We start from the raw sequence: 25,865 nt of genomic DNA on the forward strand, positions 1-25,865 counted from the left end.
AAATCGACGTCAGCGCAGCTTCCAAAACTCGCTGTCTCGTAGCCCCGCCTCTCTCCCGCCCCCAGGCTGATATAAGGACGTCCCACATTGACTCTAAACACAGCCAGTGAAAGAGACAAAACCAGAGGTCAGGCTGATTAGAGAAGACACAAAACCACCAGCGCATCTGAGACACTCGATTACAGGAGAGAGATAATACGGAGAGTTGTGTGGAGGACACTGCGTGTGTGTGTGTTTGTGTGTGTATTTGTGTATGTTGAGACAGGTTTGATATTTGTGACACTGAAGAGGAGAGGACAGCAGATTATGGAATCCTCAAGTCCCCCCAAGGGCCCCGTGGAACCCAAAGAAAAGAGGAAAATCCATTTTGCAGTCCCGGCCACAGAACCGACCCAGCTGGATCCTCGACAGGTTGAAATGGTAGGAGGATCTTTTTTCATAGTTTGAATCTTTTAGGACCTGAAATTAATTTAGAGTGACTGCATTGTTTCTGTGATGGGTCATATTTTACCCTAACTTCAGAAAAAATATATAAAAATGATGTTTAACTTTAGCAAAAAGTTGGATATAACAATACTGTTGTTTGCATTGCAGTTTTTGTTGTTATATTTTGGGGTAAAATGTGACCTGGTATGTTTTGTGAGACATGCCTGACCTGTACTGACTTACTGATTAACCAAAACTCGCTGAACAAACTCAGGGAGCAAAAGTTCGAAAGCTATATATCTGTCGTGAAGCTGGTAAACAGTCTGTGACCTGAACTTGGATGAGTTGAGCTTGGATGCTCTGGATAGCAGGATTTTTATTGCCTCTTTATGTGTGCAGTAAATTACATCGTGCCCCCCACCCATCGGATGTTTCTATATATCGATTGTTTTACTTTGTTGGGTTGCACGTACGTGTTTTTTAGTTATCTGATGGCTGTAAATTTGTGTGTGTGTGTCATACTGGACTCATTCCCCATCCTTGTGGCGTTGTAATTTTAGTTTTTACAAAGTGGGTCATGGAGCTGCAGAGATAGGCCAGCAAGTCGTTCTCAAGAGACGGGAGTTGAAAAAGAAAGAGGAAAATGTGCAGGCTTCATCTTAATGACTCATCTTAACCATGTTGAGATGTTGAGGGGGTCTAAAGCTATATCATGCATTCTGACTTATTAACACAGTTTAAGAGTTGGATTGATCATGCTTAACATAGGCAAAGTGTCCAAAAATCTGAGTATTTCTGTGCCATATGCACTTCGCCAAGGGTCGTACAAGTTTCGGAAAGTTTTTTTTTTTTGAACGTGAAAGATTCATACGTAACAATCTTGCTTTGTATTTCTTTTATGGCCAATTTCAGTGGAGGAAGTACAGTGGAAGTCCATATATGGGCACTTAAAACAAAAGGTATACACTGAAAAAAAATGATTCATTGAATTTAATGAATTTTTTTAAGGTAAGTGGTTGCAATCAATTTATTTAAGCTACATTTAAACAAAAGTTTTTTATTTTACTTTACTAATCTTTTTTGTTTAAATGTAGCTTAAATAAATTGATTGCAACCACTTACCTTAAAATTTTTTATTAAATTCAATGAATAATTTTTTGCAGTGTACTTGGCCATCCGCATACGTGCGCCGTACCTATGACATCATTTTCGTCATCAGGAAATCCGCAGTCATCCGCGTGCACCATCCGCGTGCTGCCCAAAAATTGACCATCCACGTACGATAGTGCATGCATGTGAAAATTTTAAAACAAGACACTAAACAATTACACAAAGGCAATAGACAGCGTTTACACATACACCATCATCTTTTCTTCTTTTATTTTCACTTAATACAAGAACAGAAAACTGTGGAGCACTTTCGTCACCTTAATATTTGATTCTTGTTCTTTGTTTTTTTGCTCTAAACTTTGTTTGCAATGGTGGATCGGTTACTTTTCTTCACTTATCCTAAATTTTTTAATGTACTATAAATCCTGACGGCCTGGTAGAGTAATTATTTGAATAACAAATCATTTGGGGTGTGACGAGACACTTAATCCACGAGACGAGACACAAGATTGGGTTCACGAGAACGAGACGAGACGATATTTTTACACTTTTTAAGAAATCCTCAATGATAAAATAAATGAATAAGAAACTGAAATCACGTCATTTTTAAAAGTTTTAACTAATCAAGGACTGTCCCTAACAATTATTTTGCTAACTGATAATGAAGTAATTTGTTATTTTGGGGTAATAAAAATAGACCAAAGTGAGCAGTAGCCTTTAAAATTACATAATAACGAAGATTATGCAATAATAATTGGTTCAAATAAAGTATTAAAACCAAGTTACATTAAACAACATTAACAAACACATTACATTTGTGTCCTATAAATAAGAAGCATTATGTATGTATTATAACAAATGCCTGCAGGGGGCGATAGTGGACTCGTCTCGCGGACCCTATCTTCACTTTCACTTTAGACGGAGAGAAATGCTTATTTTTAGCCAAACAATGTTTAAACCCATTTGAATATTTAATATATGTCCATTTCTTTACACTAGAAATGATACAGACACTGTCATTTTTTGAGCAAGAACATGCAGACATTAAATCATGTAAACTCTGTGTGAGGGCTTAATCTGCTGAGACTTCACATCTGACACTGATCAACAGACAAACACAACGCGTCTCAGACTTCACACAAGTTCACAAACGAACATTATTGGAAACCCAAACAAAAAAGCAAACGCAGTAAAAGACAAATATATTGCACACACTGTAAAAGGTTCAAACAGAAAGCTGCATCCTCCGGAGGTCGCATATGCAGGCTGTAAACGTCATCAAGGTTTATTTCAATTAATTATCTGAGCATTACATTCGCAAGTCGTGAGCATATTACAACAAGTTGCGAATTAACTAAATAATTAGTCAACTTTATAATTAATATTCTCTAATAAGACGGTCTTTATGAAGTAAATGCAGTTTAAAAATGCGACCTCCGAAGGATGCAGTCTTTTATTTGAGAAACGGCCAGCATTTCAATTTCAAATTTAATCTCACGAGATCTCGTCGCATGAGATCTCGTCACACCCCACAAATCATTTGTATTGCGTATGTGTCGAACGCGGCCATCCTCGTGTAGCTGTGATGAGTATACTTGGAAAGCTGCGCAGACGTGTGTGTGCGTGAGCCGGATGCGGAAAAATGGTATACACGGCCTTTTATCCAAAATAGCGCACACACAGACCAACAAAGACCTGACGTGAAATCAAGTGTGTTGTTGTTTGTGAGGGAAATTTAAGCTTGTTTAGCTTCCCAATAAACCCGAAATTATGCAAACAATGGATATTTTTTTTTATCTGGGGAGTTGTGCCGTGTGTGTTTGTTTCACACTGGATTTCGTTATAACGGGTCCCAGGCGGTACGTAAAACTGCATCAAATGTGCCTGTTTTTGTTATCAATCGTCGCATAAGTGCATATAATGTAAATGACACGATCATGTAGTGAATCATAAAGTTAATCAAAAAGTTATCCAAAGATGGTGGGATAATGTTTTGAGTTTGTGTCTTGCTCATGACTCACTCCGCCCGTGGTACGCCTCCAGGGGTTTTGGGTTTATTCGGAAAGTAGCGGTACAACTGATCTATCTGTGATTGGTGATTAACATGAGGTTAGCAAAAAAAGTGTTATGTGAGCTTTAAAGGAAAACACCACCAGTTTTCGGGCCTTTGAGTTTGAGCGAGAGTGGGGGTAGTCAGGAGTGATGATGTTACTGCGCCAAGGTCGAAGTGCTGCAAACTAAGTTCTCATCCGCCATACAATATGGTTTCATTTTTATCCGCTTAAAAAATCATTTATCCGTTTTATTTTGTGCCACCAAACTTACTAGTGTAACTACTCGTGTAACAGTCTTTAAATATGGAAAACATGGAAGTGTTTGGTGGCTTCTAAATTCATCCGTGTTTGGATCCTAAGGAATGAATGGGGCTAGGCTAAACGCTAACACATTCACGATGCGCTGTACAAAGATGAAATGCTCGTATTTTAAAAAGACAGGTATGTATTAATTCGTCTAAGTTGAGGTAAGAACAAAGTAAAATATTGAAAAACGGTGATGTTTTCCTTTAAATTCACTTTCACTGCTCTGCTTGCTGAATATATTTGTGGTGTAAGTGTGATTCAGATTTTTTCAGATTCCTTTAGACCTCACTTCCTGTGCTGACAGGAAGTTTTCACCTAATGTATGTGTTGTTTGATAGTAGGGATGCACTGAATGTTCATTAGTTTTTCTCATAGACTTGCAGACATGTTTGCTGGATTTATAAAGCATACACGCCTTTCACTTTACGTTGGTTGCCTCATCACAATCTTTATTGTTCTATAAAATGTATTCGGTCTTTTCACTTGCACTCGGCCAAAGACTGAAAATGCTTTTTGGCATTTGCTAAGATAGGATCGGACTGAATGGCTGAAGGACACTGCATGCGGTTAAAACATGATCATCCTGTATAAACTCTCTATTTAAGTAGTTAACTAATTATTAAAGTTTCAATGAGATTAAATAGGTTCAAACGTTTGAAAATACTTCTGTTTGGCACTTTATTAAATGAACTTAAAAATCAAAATTTGACATTAATCTGTTGTTACATCGCTCTTGGTTTTATAACAGCAGCACACAAGATAAGCTCCACATGCCGGATGATTAATGTCATGATTTGACAATAATCCAAGTAGTGTTTAATGTCTTTCAATGCAGGCTTTTGTACGAAGTTAGCATGGTCAAGGTCACAAATTCTTTTAATTCTGAATCAGATTCTTCTCTAATTCAAAACTGTTATTTGAGCAACTAAGTAGTTGATCAGATGTTCTGCAATTATAAAAACTTTAAAAAAAAGAAGTGATTCTAACGGTAGTTTAAATGCATTAAGCATTGAGATATTTGTAGACACTTTGGTGTCCACACAAAATCCTAACGTGACATGTTTACCCTATTTTTACAGTATATAAACTATTCTTTCTTTTAAACTATTTATTAAACTCTCTCTGAAACTCATTTACACTTTTAAAAAATGGTCCCAAGCTGTCACTGGGGCAGTGTCTTAAGAGGTATTTTAATTTGGGACCAATATGTACCTCTGAGGTACTAATATGAACTCTTTAGGTGCAAAGGTGTACTTCTTGAAATGGTACCAGCCCCAGTGACAGCTAGGGACCATTTTTTGGGACCGTGAGTTTTAAAGAGCATTTTTTAATAATTCAACGGCCCGAAGTCAATTGTTCTGCTTATATTACGGTTACCACACCTCAAGCCATCGATCACATGATATATTTAAAGGGATTCGTCCGGTTTTTGTACTTAAATTGATATTGTGAGTAGGACTATTTCTTCCGTGTCTTATCCAACGCCGCTTTTGCTTGTTTCAAAACGTCATTTTAAAGCTGGCAATGGAGGCTTGAGTCATTAATAGCATTCTAATGCAGTTATTAATGAAGTTATTAGAAAGAGAGCAAGAGCGACAGAGACACAGAGAGAAAAAGAAAGAAAGAGAGAGAGAGCGAGAAATGGAGAGATGTAATTGCTTCAGAAAATCCTCTGTCATGTTGTTTTTGTTAGTCCATTTTTACAGTTAACTATGCGAAGTGATATGGAACAGTAATGCGGTCAAGAGAGCTGCCTGGAACTACATTTGCCATGCGTTTCCCAGAAAATAATTACACACCTCCGAACGTTCATCAGCCAATCAGATTCAAGCATTTAACAGACCCGTATGTAATCTTTGTTAATGTTACCAATAATACTGTTCATTGTGCATTAACTAATTTTAACATGTACAACTTTTGATTAAAAAAAATTATTTGTAAATGCTGAAATTAACATTAACTCTTTCACCGCCATTGACGAGATATCTCGTCAATTAAGAGAAAACGCTTCCTCGCCAATGACGAGATTTTCCGCCCTTCCGAAACTTTTTAAACCCGGAAGTATTGCCCTATGGCAGGCGGCTGCATGTCCGTGTCTGTTTTAAAGATCGCTCTGAATGGGATCTCTATGAAAAGTCCGTCACAAAAATTGAATTATCTCTGCTTTTTGCTCAAAATGTGGTGTTTTTGCAGAAACCTACCTCTATTCAAAAGCTGATTACAAAAGAACCACTGAAGGTAGGATGAAACGGTGTTTTTTTTTTTTGAAAGCAGAGGGTCTGTTCTTTCATTTGATATATTGTATGTTTATATATTTAAAGAAGAACATTTTCTGGAAAGCATTAAACTTTGGTGAAAATCATGAAAAACGTTGGCGCTGGCTGGCAACTTTTTTTAAAAACGCTGGCGGTGAAAGAGTTAAATGGATAGTTCACTCAAAAATGAAAATTATGTCAAAATTTACTCACCCTTATGCACTGTAATAAAAATGCAGCATGAAGTTACAACAGCTTGGTTTTGCAAGTCAATTCAACCTAAATAGATTAACTTAAAGCGGACATATCATGAAAATCTGACTTTTCCCATTTTTAAGTGCTATAATTGCGTGCTCGTGTGTAAAAGATCAACCCAGTAACTTAGTTTTGTTAAACCATTCTCTGCAAGAATGTGGAAAAAATAGGTCATTTAAATATGGCCCTCTTGTGAAGTCAGAAGGGGATAATACCGCCCCTTAATCTGCACTATCCAACCACAGCACTGTCATTTAGTGCAGAGATCAGCTCATTTGCATTTTAAAGGACACACCCAAAAACTGCAAATTTTTGCTCACACCTACCAAGCGGCAATGTAAACATGCTATAATAAATTATCTATAAGATATTTTCTATCTCTAATCTCCAAAGATTTATTTGACATCTTTAAAAAGTCTTGTGAAATGTCCTTTTTAAAGGTGGGGTGCATGATTTTTGAAAAACGCTTTTGGAGTCGAGTACCAAAACACTTGTAGCCAATCAGCAGTAAGGGGCGTGTCTAACAAAAGACATCGTTGCCTGGGTTGCGGATATGTGGGGCTGGTTTATCAAAAGAAGGTCCAGATTCTATTGGGGTAGGGGCGTGTTTGTTTAAGTGATTTTAAATATCAACATTGGCTTTCAGAGATCATGTACCCCACCATTAATTTTTTTTAGTTAAAGTAACATAAAAATATATGATTTCACAAAAATGCTGCATATTTTTTTTACAGTGTGTTGTTCTAAACCTGTATGAGTTTCTTTATTTTATTGAACAAATAAAAGATTGTGCCCATTGACTTCCATAGTATTTGTTTATCCTACTATGGAAGTCAATAGGTACTTTCAACTGTGTGTTTACTAAAATGTATCAAAATATCTTCTTTTGTGTTAAACAGATAAAAGAAACTCGTTACACTTCTAAAACAACATGAGGATGAGTAAATGATGACAGGATTTTCATTTTCGGGTGAACTATTCCTTTAAGTAGAATTTAATAAATGCTGTAGAAGTACTGCATATTGTTAGTTTATGTAAACTAATGAAGTACATTTTTAGATTTTGATTTAATTTTATGGGTGCACATTCATTTTTTTTAAATAAAAGGAATGACTTGCATTGTAAAAGTAAAAGTTGGATCAACTTAAAAATTTACTTTTAAATTATATGAAAATTGAAAGTAAAAATTGTAAATTAAATATTTTTTAAATACCAATTGAAGTAATTTTTTACCTTAAATTTTCACTGAAAGTTAGAAAATTGAAACAATTGAAGTAAAATTTTAAGTTGATTCAACTTTTACTTTATACAGTGTACTCCGAGGAATTGTTTATAATAAACACTTCAATATTATATTGAAAAATAGGAATTGTCTGTTTTGATTTCATTGGGACTTTAAGTCCTGATTACAATCGATGTAAACTAGATCACAACTTTTATTTTTACAGTATCTCGCATAACTAGGTTTCAATTTGTTTTCATTATAGCCTCATAATGAAATCTAAATCTAGGCTGATTAACATCCCTTGATGTTTTATTTCCTCTGAGACATCTAAACTGAGCTGCTGTAAAGAGGCCAGAGTTTGCATTAGTTTAGGGTCACATGCATTTCACATAGTTTTGTTATCTGATAAAGATAAACCTAATGGTATCCATTTCACAATCTGATCAATCTCCAACAATTAGTTTTTACTTTCCTCTCCATTCGCTGCCTTTGCTTACAAGTTCCCCAGTCAAAGGTTCAAAGGCAGTTATAAAAATTGGGTGGTGAAGAAGCGGCCTGGGATTTTCTAATATATTTAATTAAGAAGTGTCACGCAAACCCTGCCTGCCGTCCACATAGCAAGCAGCTTTCATCTGAGGAGTTTAAACGACCTTTAATGAAGTTTGACTGATTGATGTGAATGATATGAAACATCTTATCTCGCTTGTGTCCTGAATCGTCTAATGAAATTCGAGAGCCGTGTCTGAGGAACAGACTGAAAGACAAGGCCAGTAGCAGCATGTATGCGTGGGTTAAACACAGAGACCGAGAGGTTTTAATGTCTTCTCATGTTGATGTGTCACTATGCTTTGGTGCAGTAAAGACAGGCTTTAAACCTCTCCATTAAAATAAAGTGGTGATGTGTGCTGTCATCACTTGCATTATGGTGTACATTGTATGTAATATTGAATATAGGCGCTGAGGTTAGCATTTGAGGAAAGTTATGCGGTTGCTAGCAAGATTGGGTTGGGAATGTTGTTTGCTTAGATGATCAAACAATATCTGATTATCATAACCCTATGGGCCCTTTTATCGATTGATCCCTGCCTCCTTACCTATGACCTGAAATATATTGGGTCACAAAGTGTGCCAAGCTTTGCTACAGTGATGTGATTAATACACTGTCAGAATAAAATGGGCAGTACCTCTTTAAAAGGTATGCATTTGCACCTTGAGAGATCATTTAGTACCTCATAGGTACATTTTGCTACCAAAAAAGTGCATATCAGTAACTTAAAGGTACATATCTGTACCTAAATGGTACATATTACAGGACCCCCCTCCCAGAGAGTCTTTATTGATTACTGATTGGTTCTTTTAACTGAAAGGCGGGGCTTCCATCACCAGATACATAACATATACAAAACACACAGACAGACACAAACACAAAATTATACACACACACATACTCACATAAACATACACACAAAACACACACAGACATACACAAACACACACAATTACACAACATACACAACCACACAAAATCACAAACATATTCGCAGAAACGCACAGACACACATATAAACATACAATTACACACACACATTAACACTTACATTAACATACACACAAAACACACACAGACATACAAAACCACAAACAATTACACACACCAACACAAAATCACAAACAAACATATTTGCTGAAATGCACAGACACACATATAAACATACACAACACACATAGACGTACACACCCACACACAGACACATAGACATACACACCCACACACTTTGACACGACACACACAAAACACACTTAGACATACACATCCACACACAATTACACAACATACACAATCACACACAATTACACACACAAAATTACACACATAAACATACACCCAAAACACACACAGACATACACAACCACACGCAAACACAAAATTACAAACGTACTCACAGAAACGCACAGACACACAAACATACACAAAATACACAGACATACACAACCTCACCGAATTCCACAAACAAAATCACAAACAAACATATTTGCAGAAAGCACAGACACACAAACATACAAAACACATACATAGACATACACAACCACACACAATTACACACACAAACACACACAATTACACACACAAACACACACAATTACACACACAAACAGAAAACACACTTAGATATACACATCCACACACAATTACACAACATACCCAATCACACACACAAAATTACACACATAAACATACACACAAAATACACACAGACATACACAACCACACACAAACACAAAATTACAAACTTACTCGCAGAAACACACAGACACACATATAAACATACACAAAATACACAGACATACACAACCTCACCCAATTGCACAAACAAAATCACAAACATTTGCAGAAACGCACAGACACACAAACATACAAAACAGATACATAGACATACACAACCACACACAATTACACACACAAAATTACACACACAAACATACTCACATAAACACACATACACACAAAACACACACAGACATACACAAACACAATATCACAAACACACAAACATACTCGCAGAAACGCACAGACAAACATATAAACGTACACAAAACACACAGACATATACAACCTCACACAATTACAAAACACACAGAGACATACACAACCGCACACAATTACACAAACAAAATCGCAAAGAAACATATTAGCACGAACGCACAGACACACATATAAACATGCGCAACACAATTACACACACAAACACAAAACACACTTAGACATACACAACCACACACAAAATTACAAACACATACATACTTTATACTACAAACAGTATAATATTAATGTACATCCCTAAACCTAACCCTCACACAAACCTACTTACCCATCCATCCATCCATCGTCAAACTATCAATCTCTTACTCTTAAACTAGGCTTTCTCAAGCCAACATAAAGTTTGTTCACAAACTTTTACCTAATCTAGTTAAGTATAATGTGTAAAACTGTAATGTTAAACTATATGTAAGTGTCTGAACATTTGACTGTTAGCGTATATACGTATATTCCTCGTGACAGATTACATAAGACGACATTGCGACCGGTTGTATTGGAGAAAAGGTGATGACAGTGGGATTATGTAATAGGACCAGGGCTTAACTGTCATTGAACAACACAATGGTCATGCTACGTTGAAACCCGCTGCCTGGAAATTTGCTGAACTTTTCCAAAAATATGGCATTCTGGGATGCGACTGAAAATAAACACTGCTTTAAAAGTTGCATTGCTCTAGATTTTACAGTCATTCTGCTATATCTAGACGCACAAAACAAGCCATTGACGTCACAAGGTGACCTTTGGTGTGCCGTGTGTTTTTAAGTAAACAGAAATGAAAGGTGCTGTGATTTTACAACGACACTTTCCACAGGGACACACGATGACAGATTCAGTGAATAGAAAATGCTGACTCCAGTGCAGGTTCAGGTTTCATGAAAGTTTATGTATATACACTTGTTGTTGTGGTACTATGGTGATGGTATCAAATAGTTTGGGTATTTATTGTGAATTATATATGAATGTGATCAAGTCTCATAATGTTATGTTGAGGTTAGGAGCATCGGTTTGTTTTCGCTCATTGATTTCGCATGACCTTACTCTGTCAATATTAAAGATATCAGTATTGTATTATTAGTGAAGCTGTTTTGATAAAACATTTAATGTTTCTTGTGCTTTAAAGCAACCTGCAAGATAAAAATTTAGGATTTAATGTTTTTGTGATAATATGTCTGCAGATGTACCAGTAAGGCTGATTTTCTTGGATGTAATTTATAGTCACAAACCTATAAAAGTCATTTCTTAAATACTGTATTTAAAAATAGCCTACACTGTAAAAAGTTGGCTTAACTTAAATAAGTAAGTTACCTGGTTGCCTGTAAAAAAAGTTAATTCATCTTAAAAATATTAGTCGACACAGCATTTTTACACAGATTTTAAGTTAATTAATATTTATAAGTTGAATTTATCTCACAGGCAAATTTAAGGCAATTCGATAACTTACTTTTTTTAGTTGATGCACTAAATCTTTTTTTAAAGTATATTTGTGACACATGCTGGCAAAATAAATCGGAGTGAGCAAATTTTTTAAAATGAGTTATTTATCTTTTAACATTCTCTATAAAAACCTTCAAAAATATTTATTATAAAACGACAGAGCTCCACCTGTTTGAAGTTGATAGAGTCAGCAAAGTCAATTTTGAGAAAAATCAAGTTAAAGATTTTTGCGGATTCAAAAACAAAATCACCGTATCCATCACTGGTAAAACTTAAAGATTTAGCACACACAAAGTAAAAAACAATATCTATAGGAAAAATATATATGTTCAACTTTTTTTTCTTTTATTGTTTGTTTGACATTGAGACAGACAGCTTTATGATCTACTGTATAATGCAAAGATCTAATAATAATGTTACACATCGGATATTTTTCCTCAACAGTTAACCAAACATTCACCTAAGGCGTTAAGATTATATCTGTGAATTGTTGTCAAAACAATTTTTTTTTAAACTGTGGGCAGATGTCTATATCAGGGTATTTATATATCTGTGTGCATGCTTCAGATCTGTCAATCAACGCACGGGAGATCGTTTTCGTATCTTTGTCGCTCTTTTAACATCAATCAGGTCCCGAATTTTATCTCTCTTAATAACTATTTTGCCATCAAGCAAGTCTTGTACTCTATTTTCTAATTCCTGCATGTTTTAAAACCAAAATGTCAGACATCTATGTGGATGCACACGTCTTTATATAAGATGAAGCATTTACATCTCTCAGAAAACTAAGGCTGCTGATCAGTTGCGAATCATTGTTTGCAAAATAGTTTTTGTTTACATAATATATGTGGGTGTATTGTGTCTAATAATTAAATAATTATTTATATATATACACACATGCATGTATAATTTTAAGAAAAAACTATTTATATAATAAATATTTTTATTTATATATATATATATATATATATATATATATATATATATATATATATATATATATATATATATATATATAATATAAATTAGATATAAATATAAACATGTACATACATATGCAAATATTTTTTAAATATATACATGCATGCATGCGTGTGTGTGTGTATACATAATTATTACATTAAAATTATTAAATATATAATTATCTAAACAAAAACTTTTATTCTGCAAATCATTTTAGAGCATTGTGATCGCTAAATGATGGCTTAATGTACACTGAAAAAAATTATTCATTCAATTTTCAAAAGTTGTAGCAATTAATTTATTTAAGCTACATTTAAACAAAAGCTTTTTTTAATTTTATTTTTTATGTAGCTTAAAAAAATTGAATCAAAATCTATATTTATACTTTCTTTTGCCTGTAGCTCAAAATTACACCGTGTGCATTCCGACTCATTTTGCCACCATGGGTCACATATGTATTTGGTGACCAAACAATATTATATACATATGTCGCAAGAGTGCAAAAGACTGAAGATGGAAAAGTTTGTTTTATGTTAGCCATCCTTCCTTTACAGTGCACGTGTTTAGATGAAATGCATCTAAATGCACAAACTGGATTTCAGAATGAAAGTGAATAAAGTCATTGAAACGTAACATAAACTAACATGTTCCAGTGTCTACACACCTGCAGAAAATCATTTACAGGCTAAAGACCCTGAGGCATAAACACACCATTACGGTTTCTTCACCATCCCACACATTGAAAAGGAGAATTTGCCATTGGACATTTTGTTTTGTTTCCAAAACACCATGAACTTTGTTCCAGTTCTGATAATAAATATAGTACTGCGCAAAAGCAACAGTGTTACCTTTAGATTTGTTGCTTTTGCATTGGTACAATGACTACCATATATAATTAATTCTTAGTTTCTTATAAAAGTGCAATCAGAAAAATGTGTAGGCTGTATCAGAACAGAATGAAAATCAGATAAAGCTTTTATAAAGTTTCAAGTGTGACCTCCCCTTACACTTGAGCAATGAATGAAAATTAAATTAAAGCCTAATTTAAGTCTAACGATTTAAGGACTTTAGACTCCGCAAAAGAGTTCCAGATGTGTTTGTTTACTGACATAAGGTGTCAACACTTCAAAGAAGCCAATTTGTTTTTGTTTTTTTACTTAATTTGTCTACGTATTTCCTGTTTTTTCTGTTTGTATCTTAAAAAAAATATACAGCAAAGATTGTGATGGCCTAAAATCATCAGACAGTATACTATACAGTGTATATGCATATATTCTATGAAATATCCATCCAAACTGCTTGTGTATATGTAATTTAAAGGAGCATTGTGTAACTTTTATGAGGATCTCAAAAATGCAATATAATATACATAACTATATTATAGGTGGAGTATAAAGATCTTACATACTGAATTTTATTGTTTTAATTACCTTAGAATTGCGTTTCGAAATTGAGTTAGTTGCAATTCGCAATCTCACCACTAGATGCTGCTAAAAACCAATTCTGTACCTTTAAAGACACACTATGCAGTTATTTTACCTTAATATAACAGCTTCAAAGTTATTTCGGTGGTAAACAAAGTCATAGTAAGGCGAATCATCCTCCTGTTGAAGCTCGGGGAGGACGCCGCTACCAAAACCAGCAATGCAAGCTTGAGAGAACCGCCCCTGACTAGTCTCGCGAGAAGAACGACTTGCTTTACGGCAACGACGTCACACACGTTAGGCTTGTTCGACTTCATGTGGTGCTGCAAGAACCGACCGCCGGATGACGTCAAAGTACCGCGAGAATGATCCGAGACGGCACTTTGACGTCATCCGGCGGTTGGTTCTTGCAGCGCTGCATGAAGTCAATCAAGCCTATAACAACAACTGCACGCGCGAATTTGAGACTTGAGGCTAAACGATTTAAAAGTTAAGAAAGCACGTTCGGAAGCGAATAGGAAAAGAGAATCTGACCGCGTTAGGAACCGGACAAGGTCAGGTTTTTACTTGTTGGCGTGAGCTAAAAGACAGCACTGGATGGGATGCTGATCTGGCGATCTTGTTGATGGACTAGTAAGTAAATCTCTCATTTGTAAACTTGTTTGCGGTCTATGTTGTATGTTGTTGTGCTTGCTTGTAGTATGTCATGCGATTATCATGACAACAGTTGTCAATATCTCACATAATTATCAGGACATAAATAAGCCTAGAGGTTGTAAATAGTGTGAACATGCACAATTTGCAAACTATTATGATAAATAGCAATAATCATGTATAGTGACATCATAACGAACAATGTTATGAGATAATGCAACGTACACAATTAACTTTGTCATGGCATTTTGTAATGTTTAATTGTGATTTAGCTGCAATCATGTTAAAACATTATAAGCTAGCAAACGCGGTATTTTATTATTATATGCACTCTACACTTGGAATAAACTTCTTATTATCCGCCTATTACCATCATCTGTAGTTTAGTAGACTATGCAGTAGCCTAATATTTGTATGAAATTGTGAAACATTACCTGGTCATTATCTTTGGAGTACTAGAGTGGGAAATTACGACAGTTGCAAGTATTCTCCAGCGACTCTAGGGGTCGCAGTTTGACAAAAACGCCGAATTGCATAGAGCGGCTTTAAAACGTATAGATAAGCAGTGGAAAAAAAAATGGTTGCGAGCTGTCACTGGTGCAGTACCCTTTAAAAAGGTCCTTATAAATATTTTTTAGGCCCGTATATGTATACATTTGGTACCAATATTTATTTTGCGAAAGGGTACTGCCCCAGTGACAGCTAGAGATAATTTTTGACCATTTGTTCAGAGGTAGATTGGGACACTTTTGACATTGAATTCACCCTATAGTTTATGGGCAGTCTTCATGTAACGTCTACATCAAAGTGCATCCTTTGGAAAATGAGAGGTTTTAATGAGGATGGGTGTTTATCTTAAGTCCCAGCAGAGGGAACGAGGGGATCATAATATTACTCCGTCAGATCAAAGTGTTCTTTTTGACTTTGTACTGAAGAAAGTTTCTTCATTTCTGTCCTGATGCTTTTCTGACACATTACCATCTTGTTGTTCTGATCAAAAGGGCTTTAGCGTTAAAGGTGAAGTGTGTTTTGTTTCAGATGATAAAATTCTTTCTCTCAGCCAATTTTAGTCTGCAAACACAAGTAATACGTTCATAAAATGGCTTTACGGGAAAGCATGTGTTGCAATTCTGTTTCACAATGATGGATAGAAATGACACACACTGAGATCCTGGGTTGTTATAGCCCATGGTCAAATTCACTTATGTTCCTGTACCTCAGTGGTGCTCCTGAAACTAGTAGAGCATTGCGCAAACATTTGTGGGCTTGATTCCCAGGGATCACGCATACTGATAATAAGTGGACAACTCTAATCCACTATAAGTCAATTTAGATAAAAGTGTCTGCCGAATGTGTAAATATAATTTTTAAAAGTTAATTTTAATCAAGTGGTTGGGTTTGTCCATACAGTATTTGACCCAACCATGGGTTAAAAGCTACGCCGTAGGATGTACACACAACTATAATGAGGCTTTGTGGTAAATTAATCTTTATAACATTTCACCTGGTGCTTTGTCCTTCAGATTCGCAGGCGGAGACCCACACCTGCCACGTTGTTCAAAGTAGCAGATCAAACATCACCTGAGGATGACATCTCCAACCATCAGGTACCACAGTGCCACCATGGTTCTGGAGGTTAAACTGCATTTATGATACTTTTGCATGCCAATGGCGAGTGAACTTAATATTGCAGTGCATATTAAAACAGATATCTTATAAGATTTCCTGTCGGCAGTACCATGGTTCTGCTAGCAATTTTATATAGTAAAATAATGGCACATTTGTTCATTTTAGTGAAAACAATTTAGTTTAAGATAGTTCTGTTTTCGTTTCAATTATATATTATTGATTAAATTCCATGGTAACACTTTACTTGACGGGGTGTTCATAAGACTGACATGACACCTTCATAATCATGAAGGAGAGTTTATTCCAGTTTATGACAACTGTCATTAAGTGTCATTTGTTCAATTATGTCATTTTTAATGCAAAGATGACATTGTTTGAGATGTCTTTGTTATGACAGCTTGACATTAACCAAAATATCATAACTTGACATTACCAAGATAACTTAACTGACCACTTTTTACCAGTACTTCAAATATAATTTGTCATTAAAATGTCATTAAGTGTTAATACTCTGTCAAATAGTTTTATAACAGCGTCATGAATATTTTTCTTGACCTCAACTACAGTGATACAAATATAATTTGTCATTAAAATGTCATTGTTAATACTCTGTTATATAGTTTTATAACAGCGTCATGAATATTTTTCTTGACCTCAACTACAGTGATACAACTATAATTTGTCATTAAAATGTCATTAAGTGTTAATATTCTGTCATATAGTTTTATAACAGCATCATAAATATTTTTCTTGACCTCAACTACAGTACTACAAATATAATTTGTCATTAAAATGTCATTAAGTGTTAATACTCTGTCATATAGTTTTATAACAGCGTCATAAATATTTTTCTTGACCTCAACTACAGTAATTCAAATATAATTTGTCATTAAAATGTCATTAAGTGTTAATACTCTGTCAAATAGTTTTATAACAGCGTCATGAATATTTTTCTTGACCTCAACTACAGTGATACAAATATAATTTGTCATTAAAATCTCATTAAGTGTTAATACTCTGTTATATAGTTTTATAACAGCGTCATAAATATTTTTCTTGACCTCAACTACAATGATACAAATATAATTTGTCATTAAAATGTCAATAAGTGTTAATACTCTGTCATATAGTTTTATAACAGCGTCATGAATATTTTTCTTGACCTCAACTACAGTAATTCAAATATAATTTGTCATTAAAATGCCATTAAGTGTTAATACTCTGTCATATAGTTTTATAACAGCGTCATAAATATTTTTCTTGACCTCAACTACAATGATACAAATATAATTTGTCATTAAAATGTCATTAAGTGTTAATACTCTGTCATATAGTTTTATAACAGCGTCATGAATATTTTTCTTGACCTCAACTACAGTGATACAAATATAATTTATCATTAAAATGTCATTGTTAATACTCTGTTATATAGTTTTATAACAGCGTCATGAATATTTTTCTTGACCTCAACTACAGTGATACAAATATAATTTGTCATTAAAATGTCATTAAGTGTTAATACTCTGTTATATAGTTTTATAACAGCGTCATGAATATTTTTCTTGACCTCAACTACAGTGATACAAATATAATTTGTCATTAAAATGTCAATAAGTGTTAATACTCTGTCATATAGTTTTATAACAGCGTCATGAATATTTTTCTTGACCTCAACTACAGTAATTCAAATATAATTTGTCATTAAAATGTCATTAAGTGTTAATACTCTGTCATATAGTTTTATAACAGCGTCATGAATATTTTTCTTGACCTCAACTACAATGATACAAATATAATTTGTCATTAAAATGTCAATAAGTGTTAATACTCTGTCATATAGTTTTATAACAGCGTCATGAATATTTTTCTTGACCTCAACTACAGTAATTCAAATATAATTTGTCATTAAAATGTCATTAAGTGTTAATACTCTGTCATATAGTTTTATAACAGCGTCATGAATATTTTTCTTGACCTCAACTACAGTAATTCAAATATAATTTGTCATTAAAATGTCAATAAGTGTTAATACTCTGTCAAATAGTTTTATAACAGCGTCATGAATATTTTTCTTGACCTCAACTACAGTGATACAAATATAATTTGTCATTAAAATGTCATTAAGTGTTAATACTCTGTCATATAGTTTTATAACAGCCTCAACTACAGTGAAACAAATATAATTTGTCATTAAAATGTCATTAAGTGTTAATATTCTGTCATATAGTTTTATAACAGCATCATAAATATTTTTCTTGACCTGAACTACAGTACTACAAATATAATTTGTCATTAAAATGTCATTAAGTGTTAATACTCTGTCATATAGTTTTATAACAGCATCATAAATATTTTTCTTGACCTCAACTACAGTGATACAAATATAATTTGTCATTAAAATGTCATTAAGTGTTAATACTCTGTTATATAGTTTTATAACAGCGTCATGAATATTTTTCTTGACCTCAACTACAGTAATTCAAATATAATTTGTCATTAAAATGTCATTAAGTGTTAATACTCTGTCATATAGTTTTATAACAGCGTCATAAATATTTTTCTTGACCTCAACTACAGTAATTCAAATATAATTTGTCATTAAAATGTCATTAAGTGTTAATACTCTGTCATATAGTTTTATAACAGCGTCATAAATATTTTTCTTGACCTCAACTACAATGATACAAATATAATTTGTCATTAAAATGTCAATAAGTGTTAATACTCTGTCATATAGTTTTATAACAGCGTCATAAATATTTTTCTTGACCTCAACTACAGTGATACAAATATAATGTGTCATTAAAATGTCATTAAGTGTTAATACTCTGTCATATAGTTTTATAACAGCGTCATGAATATTTTTCTTGACCTCAACTACAGTAATTCAAATATAATTTGTCATTAAAATGTCATTAAGTGTTAATACTCTGTGAAATAGTTTTATAACAGCGTCATGAATATTTTTCTTGACCTCAACTACAGTGATACAAATATAATTTGTCATTAAAATGTCATTAAGTGTTAATACTCTGTCATATAGTTTTATAACAGCCTCAACTACAGTGAAACAAATATAATTTGTCATTAAAATGTCATTAAGTGTTAATACTCTGTCATATAGTTTTATAACAGCACCATGAATATTCTTTAGTTTATAATGTTTTTTTTAAGTTACCTCCATGTTTTTAAGAAATAAAATCAATCATCCAATAAAATAATAATTAAAATTGATGAAATTATATTTTATTGCATTTGGAGACCAATTCACCTAAAATTAAATGAAAACGGTACAATAATGCGTTAAGCCATGCAGCGTTGGGTCCATTTTGCTGCAAAGTTAATTACATTAAATTAAATTAATTAAATGTTTTGTTTGTTTTTTCTTCTATGTCAGAAGATTTCAGAACCCTCTGTGTGAGGAAGAACAAGTTCTGTTAGTTATCAGTTTTTATGTATTGTGCACATAAATAAATTTAAGTATAATCTTTTGACATAAAGATTCTGTTGCATTTTGTTAAGGTATTTAAAATTATTTGACATAATATTAACACTTACAGTTTTATGTAATGTTTGATAATTATTCTGCTATGTCATGTTTATGACAGATTTATGACAAGTTACCATGTATTGGTTTATGTCAAGTTATAACAAAGGCATTTCAAACAATGTCATATTTGCATTAAAAATGACATAATTGAGCAAATGAAACTTAATGACTGTTGTCATAAAATCTCCTTCATGCTCATGGTACGTCTTATGTCATGATTATGAAGGTGTCACGTCAGTCTTATGAACAACCCTTCAAGTAAAGTGTTACCAATACGATTTTAAAATGCAAATAATAATGTAAAGTTAGTAAGGTGTTATTGCAGACCCCGATGTAAAGCGAAGGGATCTTGTCTCACCCTAATTGGATTTATTTCTGATACATGATCACCATAACCTGGCTGGCTGTAGCTCGCTTATTACACATCTACTCCCCACAAATAATATTCGGCACATAATATTCAATACATTTTATTAACAAGAAATGCAAACCTTTCATGGTAAATGGACTGCATTTATATAGCGCTTTTAACAGACCTATGGCCATCCAAAGCGCTTTACAATTAGCCTCACATTCACCCATTCACTCCCACATTCATACACCGACGGCGGTGTAAGCCATGCAAGGCGCCAGCCAGCTCGTCGGGAGTGGCTGGGGTTAGGTGCCTTGCTCAAGGACACCTCGACACTTGGTCCGGTGGAGCCGGGGATTGAACCACCAACCTTCCGGTTTGTAGACAACCTACATGAACCACTAGGCCACTGTCGCCCTATATGAAAACCATAATGAAAACCCTTTTCCTGAGCCAAGTTGCGTTTAAATCAGATAAACATGCATTTGCTTTATTCGAGTCGTTATCTGTGAAAAACAAACCTCAAAATCGGAGGTCAAGCATTCCAGAGTGCCGTGTAATAAGATTTATGTAAATATATAATAACATCATATAAACACGGTCCTTTAAATATATGTGTGTGTGCTTAATTTACTTACACATCAACTATCTTCAGTGGGTTGTAGGAGAAAACGGCGTCCTCAAACCAAGACGAATCAACCCAAATATCTACCAGCCACCATCATTAAAAGGTAACAGAACATTTTTGTTATTCTTCATTTGTTATTTGTGTCTCTTGCATTGTTCATATACACATACACTATAGTTTTAGAGGACTTGCATGTACTGTGCCAACCACTGGGGTTTATAAACTACTGATTTTACTGTTTACACACTACGTGTGTGTGTGTGCGTGTGTGCGTGTGTGCGTGTGTGCGTGTGTGCGTGTGTGTGTGTGTGTGTGTGTGTGTGTGTGTGTTTGAGATTAGAGATGGTGACAGCTGTGATGGGTGTGAGTCTAGGCTGCTCTGGATTATCCTGGATTACAGCAGATAGCATACAGCTGCAAACACACACACACACACACACACACACACACACACACAAACATGGATTTTAGAGGACAGACGTCCATCAGATGTGTCCAGAAGACTGTTGCGGATATTAAAACAAACTAAAACACTCACATGAGTGAATTAAAACTGAAAGACTTGAAGCGATGTCAACCATGCATAAACATGTTGTAAGATAATATAATCAAAAGAAAGCTGTCTGGGTGTTGTACTGTTGTACTGTGTCTGGTTGTGTTTTGTCTCTTTTGTGATTGTTTGTCTGTGCATGTCTTTTAACTGCAACCTACTCGGGTTGGCACAGTGCAAAAGTCCTGTTTACAGCCCAAACCCTCTTTACCTCTGTGTGTTTGTGGTGTTATCCCCTTGTGCTTTGATGGTTTGTGTATATCCCCTGTGTTTGTGTATGTGGTTTATAGCCGTCCAGGAAATGGCTGAAGCTCAAATGCTGAAGTTAGGTGTGTGTCCTTATGTAGAAGACGAAGGGGAGGAGCCAATTCTGAATGAGAGGGAGGAGCTTAAATCATCCTGCACAACTGGTAATGTGAATGATATCAAAGAATATCGCCTTCGGCATGTGCATGTATTATAGAGTGAATATTATACACTCACCTAAAGGATTATTAGGAACACCATACTAAGACTGTGTTTGACCCCCTTTCGCCTTCAGAACTGCCTTAATTCAACGTGGCATTGATTCAACAAGGTGCTAAAAGCATTCTTTAGAAATGTTGGCCTATATTGATAGGATAGCATCTTGCAGTTGATGGAGATTTGTGGGATGCACATCCAGGGCACGAAGCTCCCGTTCCACCACATCCCAAAGATGCTCTATTGGGTTGAGATCTGGTGACTGTGGGGGCCATTTTAGTACAGTGAACTCATTTTCATGTTCAAGAAACCAATTTGAAATTATTCGAGCTTTGTGACATGGTGCATTATCCTGCTGGAAGTAGCCATCAGAGGAGGGGAACATGGTGGTCATAAAGGGATGGAAATGATCAGAAACAATGCTCAAGTAGGCCGTGGCATTTAAGCTATGCCCAATTGGCACTAAGGGGCCTAAAGTGTGCCAAAAAAACATTCCTCACACCATAACACCACCACCAGCCTGCACAGTGGTAACAAGGCATGATGGATCCATGTTCTCATTCTGTTTACGCCAAATTCTGACTCTACCATCTGAATGTCTCAACAGAAATCGAGACTCATCAGACCAGGCAAAATTTTTCCAGTCTTCAACTGTTCAATTTTGGTGAGCTTGTGCACATTGTAGCCTCTTTTTCCTATTTGTAGTGGAGATGAGTGGTACCCGGTGGGGTCTCCTGCTGTTGTAGCCCATCCGCCTCAAGGTTGTGCGTGTTGTGGCTTCACAAATGCTTTGCTGCATACCTCGGTTGTAACGAGTGGTTATTTCAGTCAAAGTTGCTCTTCTATCAGCTTGAATCAGTCGGCCCATTCTCCTCTGACCTCTAGCATCAACAAGGCATTTTCGCCCACAGGACTGCCACATACTGGATGTTTTTCCCTTTTCACACCATTCTTTGTAAACCCTAGAAATGGTTGTGTGTGAAAATCCCAGTAACTGAGCAGATTGTGAAATACCCGTCTGGCACCAGCAATAGAGTGCGGATCGGGCCGCATTTTTCTGTCCGAGCCCGGCCCGCGTCCGAACAGGCAGTAACCAAACCCGACCGTAACCCGACAGGCATTAAGATATTTATGTCCGAGCCCGACCCGAGCCCGAAACAGTTAATAATTGCATTGTCACAGCAACATAAACACATTTCCGCACACATGCAGATGGATGGCGATAGTTCATCTTAAAATAAAACTTTTAAGTTTATCAGCTTACCCCCAGACCATCCAAGAGGTAGGTGACTATGTTTCTTCAGTAGAACACAAATGTAGATTTTTAACTCCAACCATTTCAGTCTGTCAGTTGTATAATGGAAGTGGATGGTAACAAAATCCGATAGAGAGAAAAAACATGCACAGACAAATCCAAATTAAACCCTGCGGCTCGTGACGACACATCGGTATCCTAAGACACGAAAAGATCAGTTTGTGCGAAAAACCGAACATTATTTATATCATTTTTTACCTCTAATACAACATATCCACAGAGAAACGAGAGTCCCGACCCGTATACTCTCTCACGCTGTGTCCCCGTTACAGTAGGCGGCAGTATGCACCTATGAAGTTGTTTCGCAAGTCGCAACCTGCTATTAAACATTAGATGAATAAGAAGGTGATGTGAACGCGCGTGTTTCGTTTTAAGATGAACTATCGCTCTAAACAGGCTCATTGGGTACCTACATATTATAATAAGCTGTTTTAAATGTCAAATGTTCAATGCCTTATTGCGCCGAGCCCGACCCGAACCCGAACATAATTTCTAAATATCTATCCGAACCCGGCCCGGCCCGTCGGGTCCCGCCGGGTCCCGTCGGGCTCGGTTCGGGTATCCATCCTCTAACCAGCAACCACGCCACGCTCAAAATTGCTTAAACAACCTTTCTTTCCCATTCTGACATTCAGTTTGGAGTTCAGGAGATTGTCTTGACCAGGACCACACCCCTAAATGCATTAAAGCAACTGCCATGTGATTGTTTGATTATATAATTGCATTAATGAGAAATTGAACCGGTGTTCCTAATAATCCTTTAGGTCAGTGTATACAGTGGCAAGAAAGAGCATGTGAACCTTTCGAATTTCGGGGTTTTCTGAATAAATTTGACATAAAATGTTATCACAAAATCTGTGTCCAAAATAATTTGTCTAAAAAATTATTACACAAAGAAATCAGATCTAGATGAATATCAGATCACATTTTATGACAAATTTATTCATAAAAATATAAAATTTCGAAAGGTTCACATACTTTTTCTGGCCACCTTACATGCAGAAAGTGTTTATAGCACAAATTTTATGGAGATGGTGGTCGACTTGTTCCTGGGGCTCAGTGTTGTGAGCGTTTTAGCACAAAGGTCATGGGTTGAATCCCAGGGAATAGACACACTGACAAAAGAAATGTATAGATTGATTGAACTGTAAGTAAAAGCATCTGTGCATAAATGCAATATAGACTTGTAAGTTGATAAACAGGTGATAAGATTTTTCCTTTATACGTAAAACAGACTAAAGCACAAATTGTATAAGCATTAAGGAAGTGTAATTTTTATTTTAATGTCATTACAATTGATCCTTCTCTTACTTTATTATTATAAATTTCATTACATGTGATCCTATCTATGAAATCCAGGTTGAGTCCCATAATCTAATTATGAGATTTGGAGCGTCATAGTTTGAGTTTAATCACTGATTTCAATCTTTGACATGATCTCAATATTAAAAATAACAAGGTTATATTTTTACAGAATGTTCTTTACATGGTTTTATTAAAAATAAAGTCTAGCTTGGTTTTTAAATGCAGGGTCACATATTTATATACATGTTTTTTTTTTACATTTATTTATGAAAGAAATGCTACTCTTAAGGTTCACAGGAGCAAACGGACATGACGGGTAACCAGTCGGGCTTCAGAAAGGCAATAGCCACAGAAGTGACTGATGAAGAAGAGGAGATTGAAGAAGAATCAGATGATGTGACGGATCAAGAGAGCACACATGTGGACTGAGAATGCAAGTGGACAGAGTGAATGTCTAGAAGATTTTTCATAATGCAGAACCGTATTGCTTTTTATTGTAAGACTTTAACTGGAATTTTTAAGAAATCCAACTGCAAAGATTATTTTATCCGTACATGGCTATAAAATAGAGATCGTTCACATGAAACATATCAGAAGTCATGTATTATAATATCATCAGTGGATGTGCCTGAGTGAACTGTGAATGCGAAGTAAAATTTCTCTCTATTCTTCATTTTTTTAAAGGTACAATTTGACTGAATCATGTTTTGTTTGTTTTTTAAATCAAATATTGTCAAGTTGTGTGATAGTAAGTATTCTAGTATAAAAACTATTCTAGTATAGCTTCTGATATTTGTAGCTATGTTTTGCTGTTTGTGTGTTTGCATTTTTTGTGCTCTTACACTGCCATCTAGTGTACAGAGCATTATTATATTGAAATTACAGAGTTACTGTCTAAATTATAAGAGTATCATTGTTTTTCAGCACTCAAATTTATGTGCAGTTTGTCAGTGTCAAGAAAATCAAAGCTGCTCATTTTTACACCAATTTCCATGTACATCAAGAGTATGCAAAGTCAATTATGTTGATGAACAAATAATATTAAACTTAGTTTTTATTGAGAGCATGTATAGCTGATTTCTCGCATTAGAAAATCTGAAGGTGGGGGAATATTGAACTATTTTTATCATATGTAATAATGTAATGTAAAGTGATGTTTTTAACCCTTAAACGGTAAGAACCAGTATTTACAACAACAGCCACTTTTCGCTTTTTAAGAAATTATACAGCTTTCTATTGAATTAGATTTATATATATATATATATATATATATGTGTGTGTACATATAACTTGCAACTACATCTTGATTTTGATTGACAAGCAGTAGAATACAAGTAAACATAACTAAGATATGTTCGAGTTATGAAAA

General features: G+C 34.9%; 2 protein-coding genes across 3 annotated transcripts in view; both read left to right on the forward strand.

Annotated features, from left to right (window-relative positions):
- cdk12 (cyclin dependent kinase 12) overlaps positions 1–133 on the forward strand; it is a 32,051-nt gene extending 31,918 nt beyond the window's left edge. The window contains exon 15 of the mRNA XM_065285793.2: positions 1–133. Coding sequence (XP_065141865.1) covers positions 1–70 — 70 coding nt within the window. The 3' untranslated portion in view covers positions 71–133.
- ppp1r1b (protein phosphatase 1, regulatory (inhibitor) subunit 1B) lies at positions 104–25,559 on the forward strand. 2 transcript variants are annotated; one of them, XM_065285921.2, is made up of 5 exons: positions 104–420; positions 16,229–16,312; positions 20,892–20,967; positions 21,705–21,824; positions 24,770–25,559. In XM_065285921.2, exons 1-5 carry the CDS (start codon positions 307–309, stop codon positions 24,814–24,816), a joined length of 441 nt encoding a protein of 146 aa, XP_065141993.1. In that variant the 5' UTR covers positions 104–306; the 3' UTR covers positions 24,817–25,559. The 2 variants fall into 2 exon arrangements, with proteins under 2 accessions (XP_065141993.1, XP_065141985.1); XM_065285913.2 differs by having other exon boundaries at positions 114–420; positions 24,786–25,559.
- Positions 25,560–25,865: the final 306 nt, after the last annotated feature.

This window comes from Paramisgurnus dabryanus, chromosome 19 (assembly GCF_030506205.2).
Source record: "Paramisgurnus dabryanus chromosome 19, PD_genome_1.1, whole genome shotgun sequence".
Classification (NCBI taxonomy): Eukaryota; Metazoa; Chordata; class Actinopteri; order Cypriniformes; family Cobitidae; genus Paramisgurnus; species Paramisgurnus dabryanus.

What these genes read in the sequence shown, in the direction of transcription:
- ppp1r1b (XM_065285913.2), top strand. Translation starts at nt 307, where the DNA reads ATGGAATCCTCAAGTCCCCCCAAGGGCCCCGTGGAACCCAAAGAAAAG. An exon ending in CCAGCCACCATCATTAAAAG is followed by an intron (nt 20,968 to 21,704) that starts GTAACAGAACAT and finishes TGTGGTTTATAG; the next exon opens with CCGTCCAGGAAATGGCTGAA. An exon ending in TAAATCATCCTGCACAACTG is followed by an intron (nt 21,825 to 24,785) that starts GTAATGTGAATG and finishes GCTACTCTTAAG; the next exon opens with GTTCACAGGAGCAAACGGAC.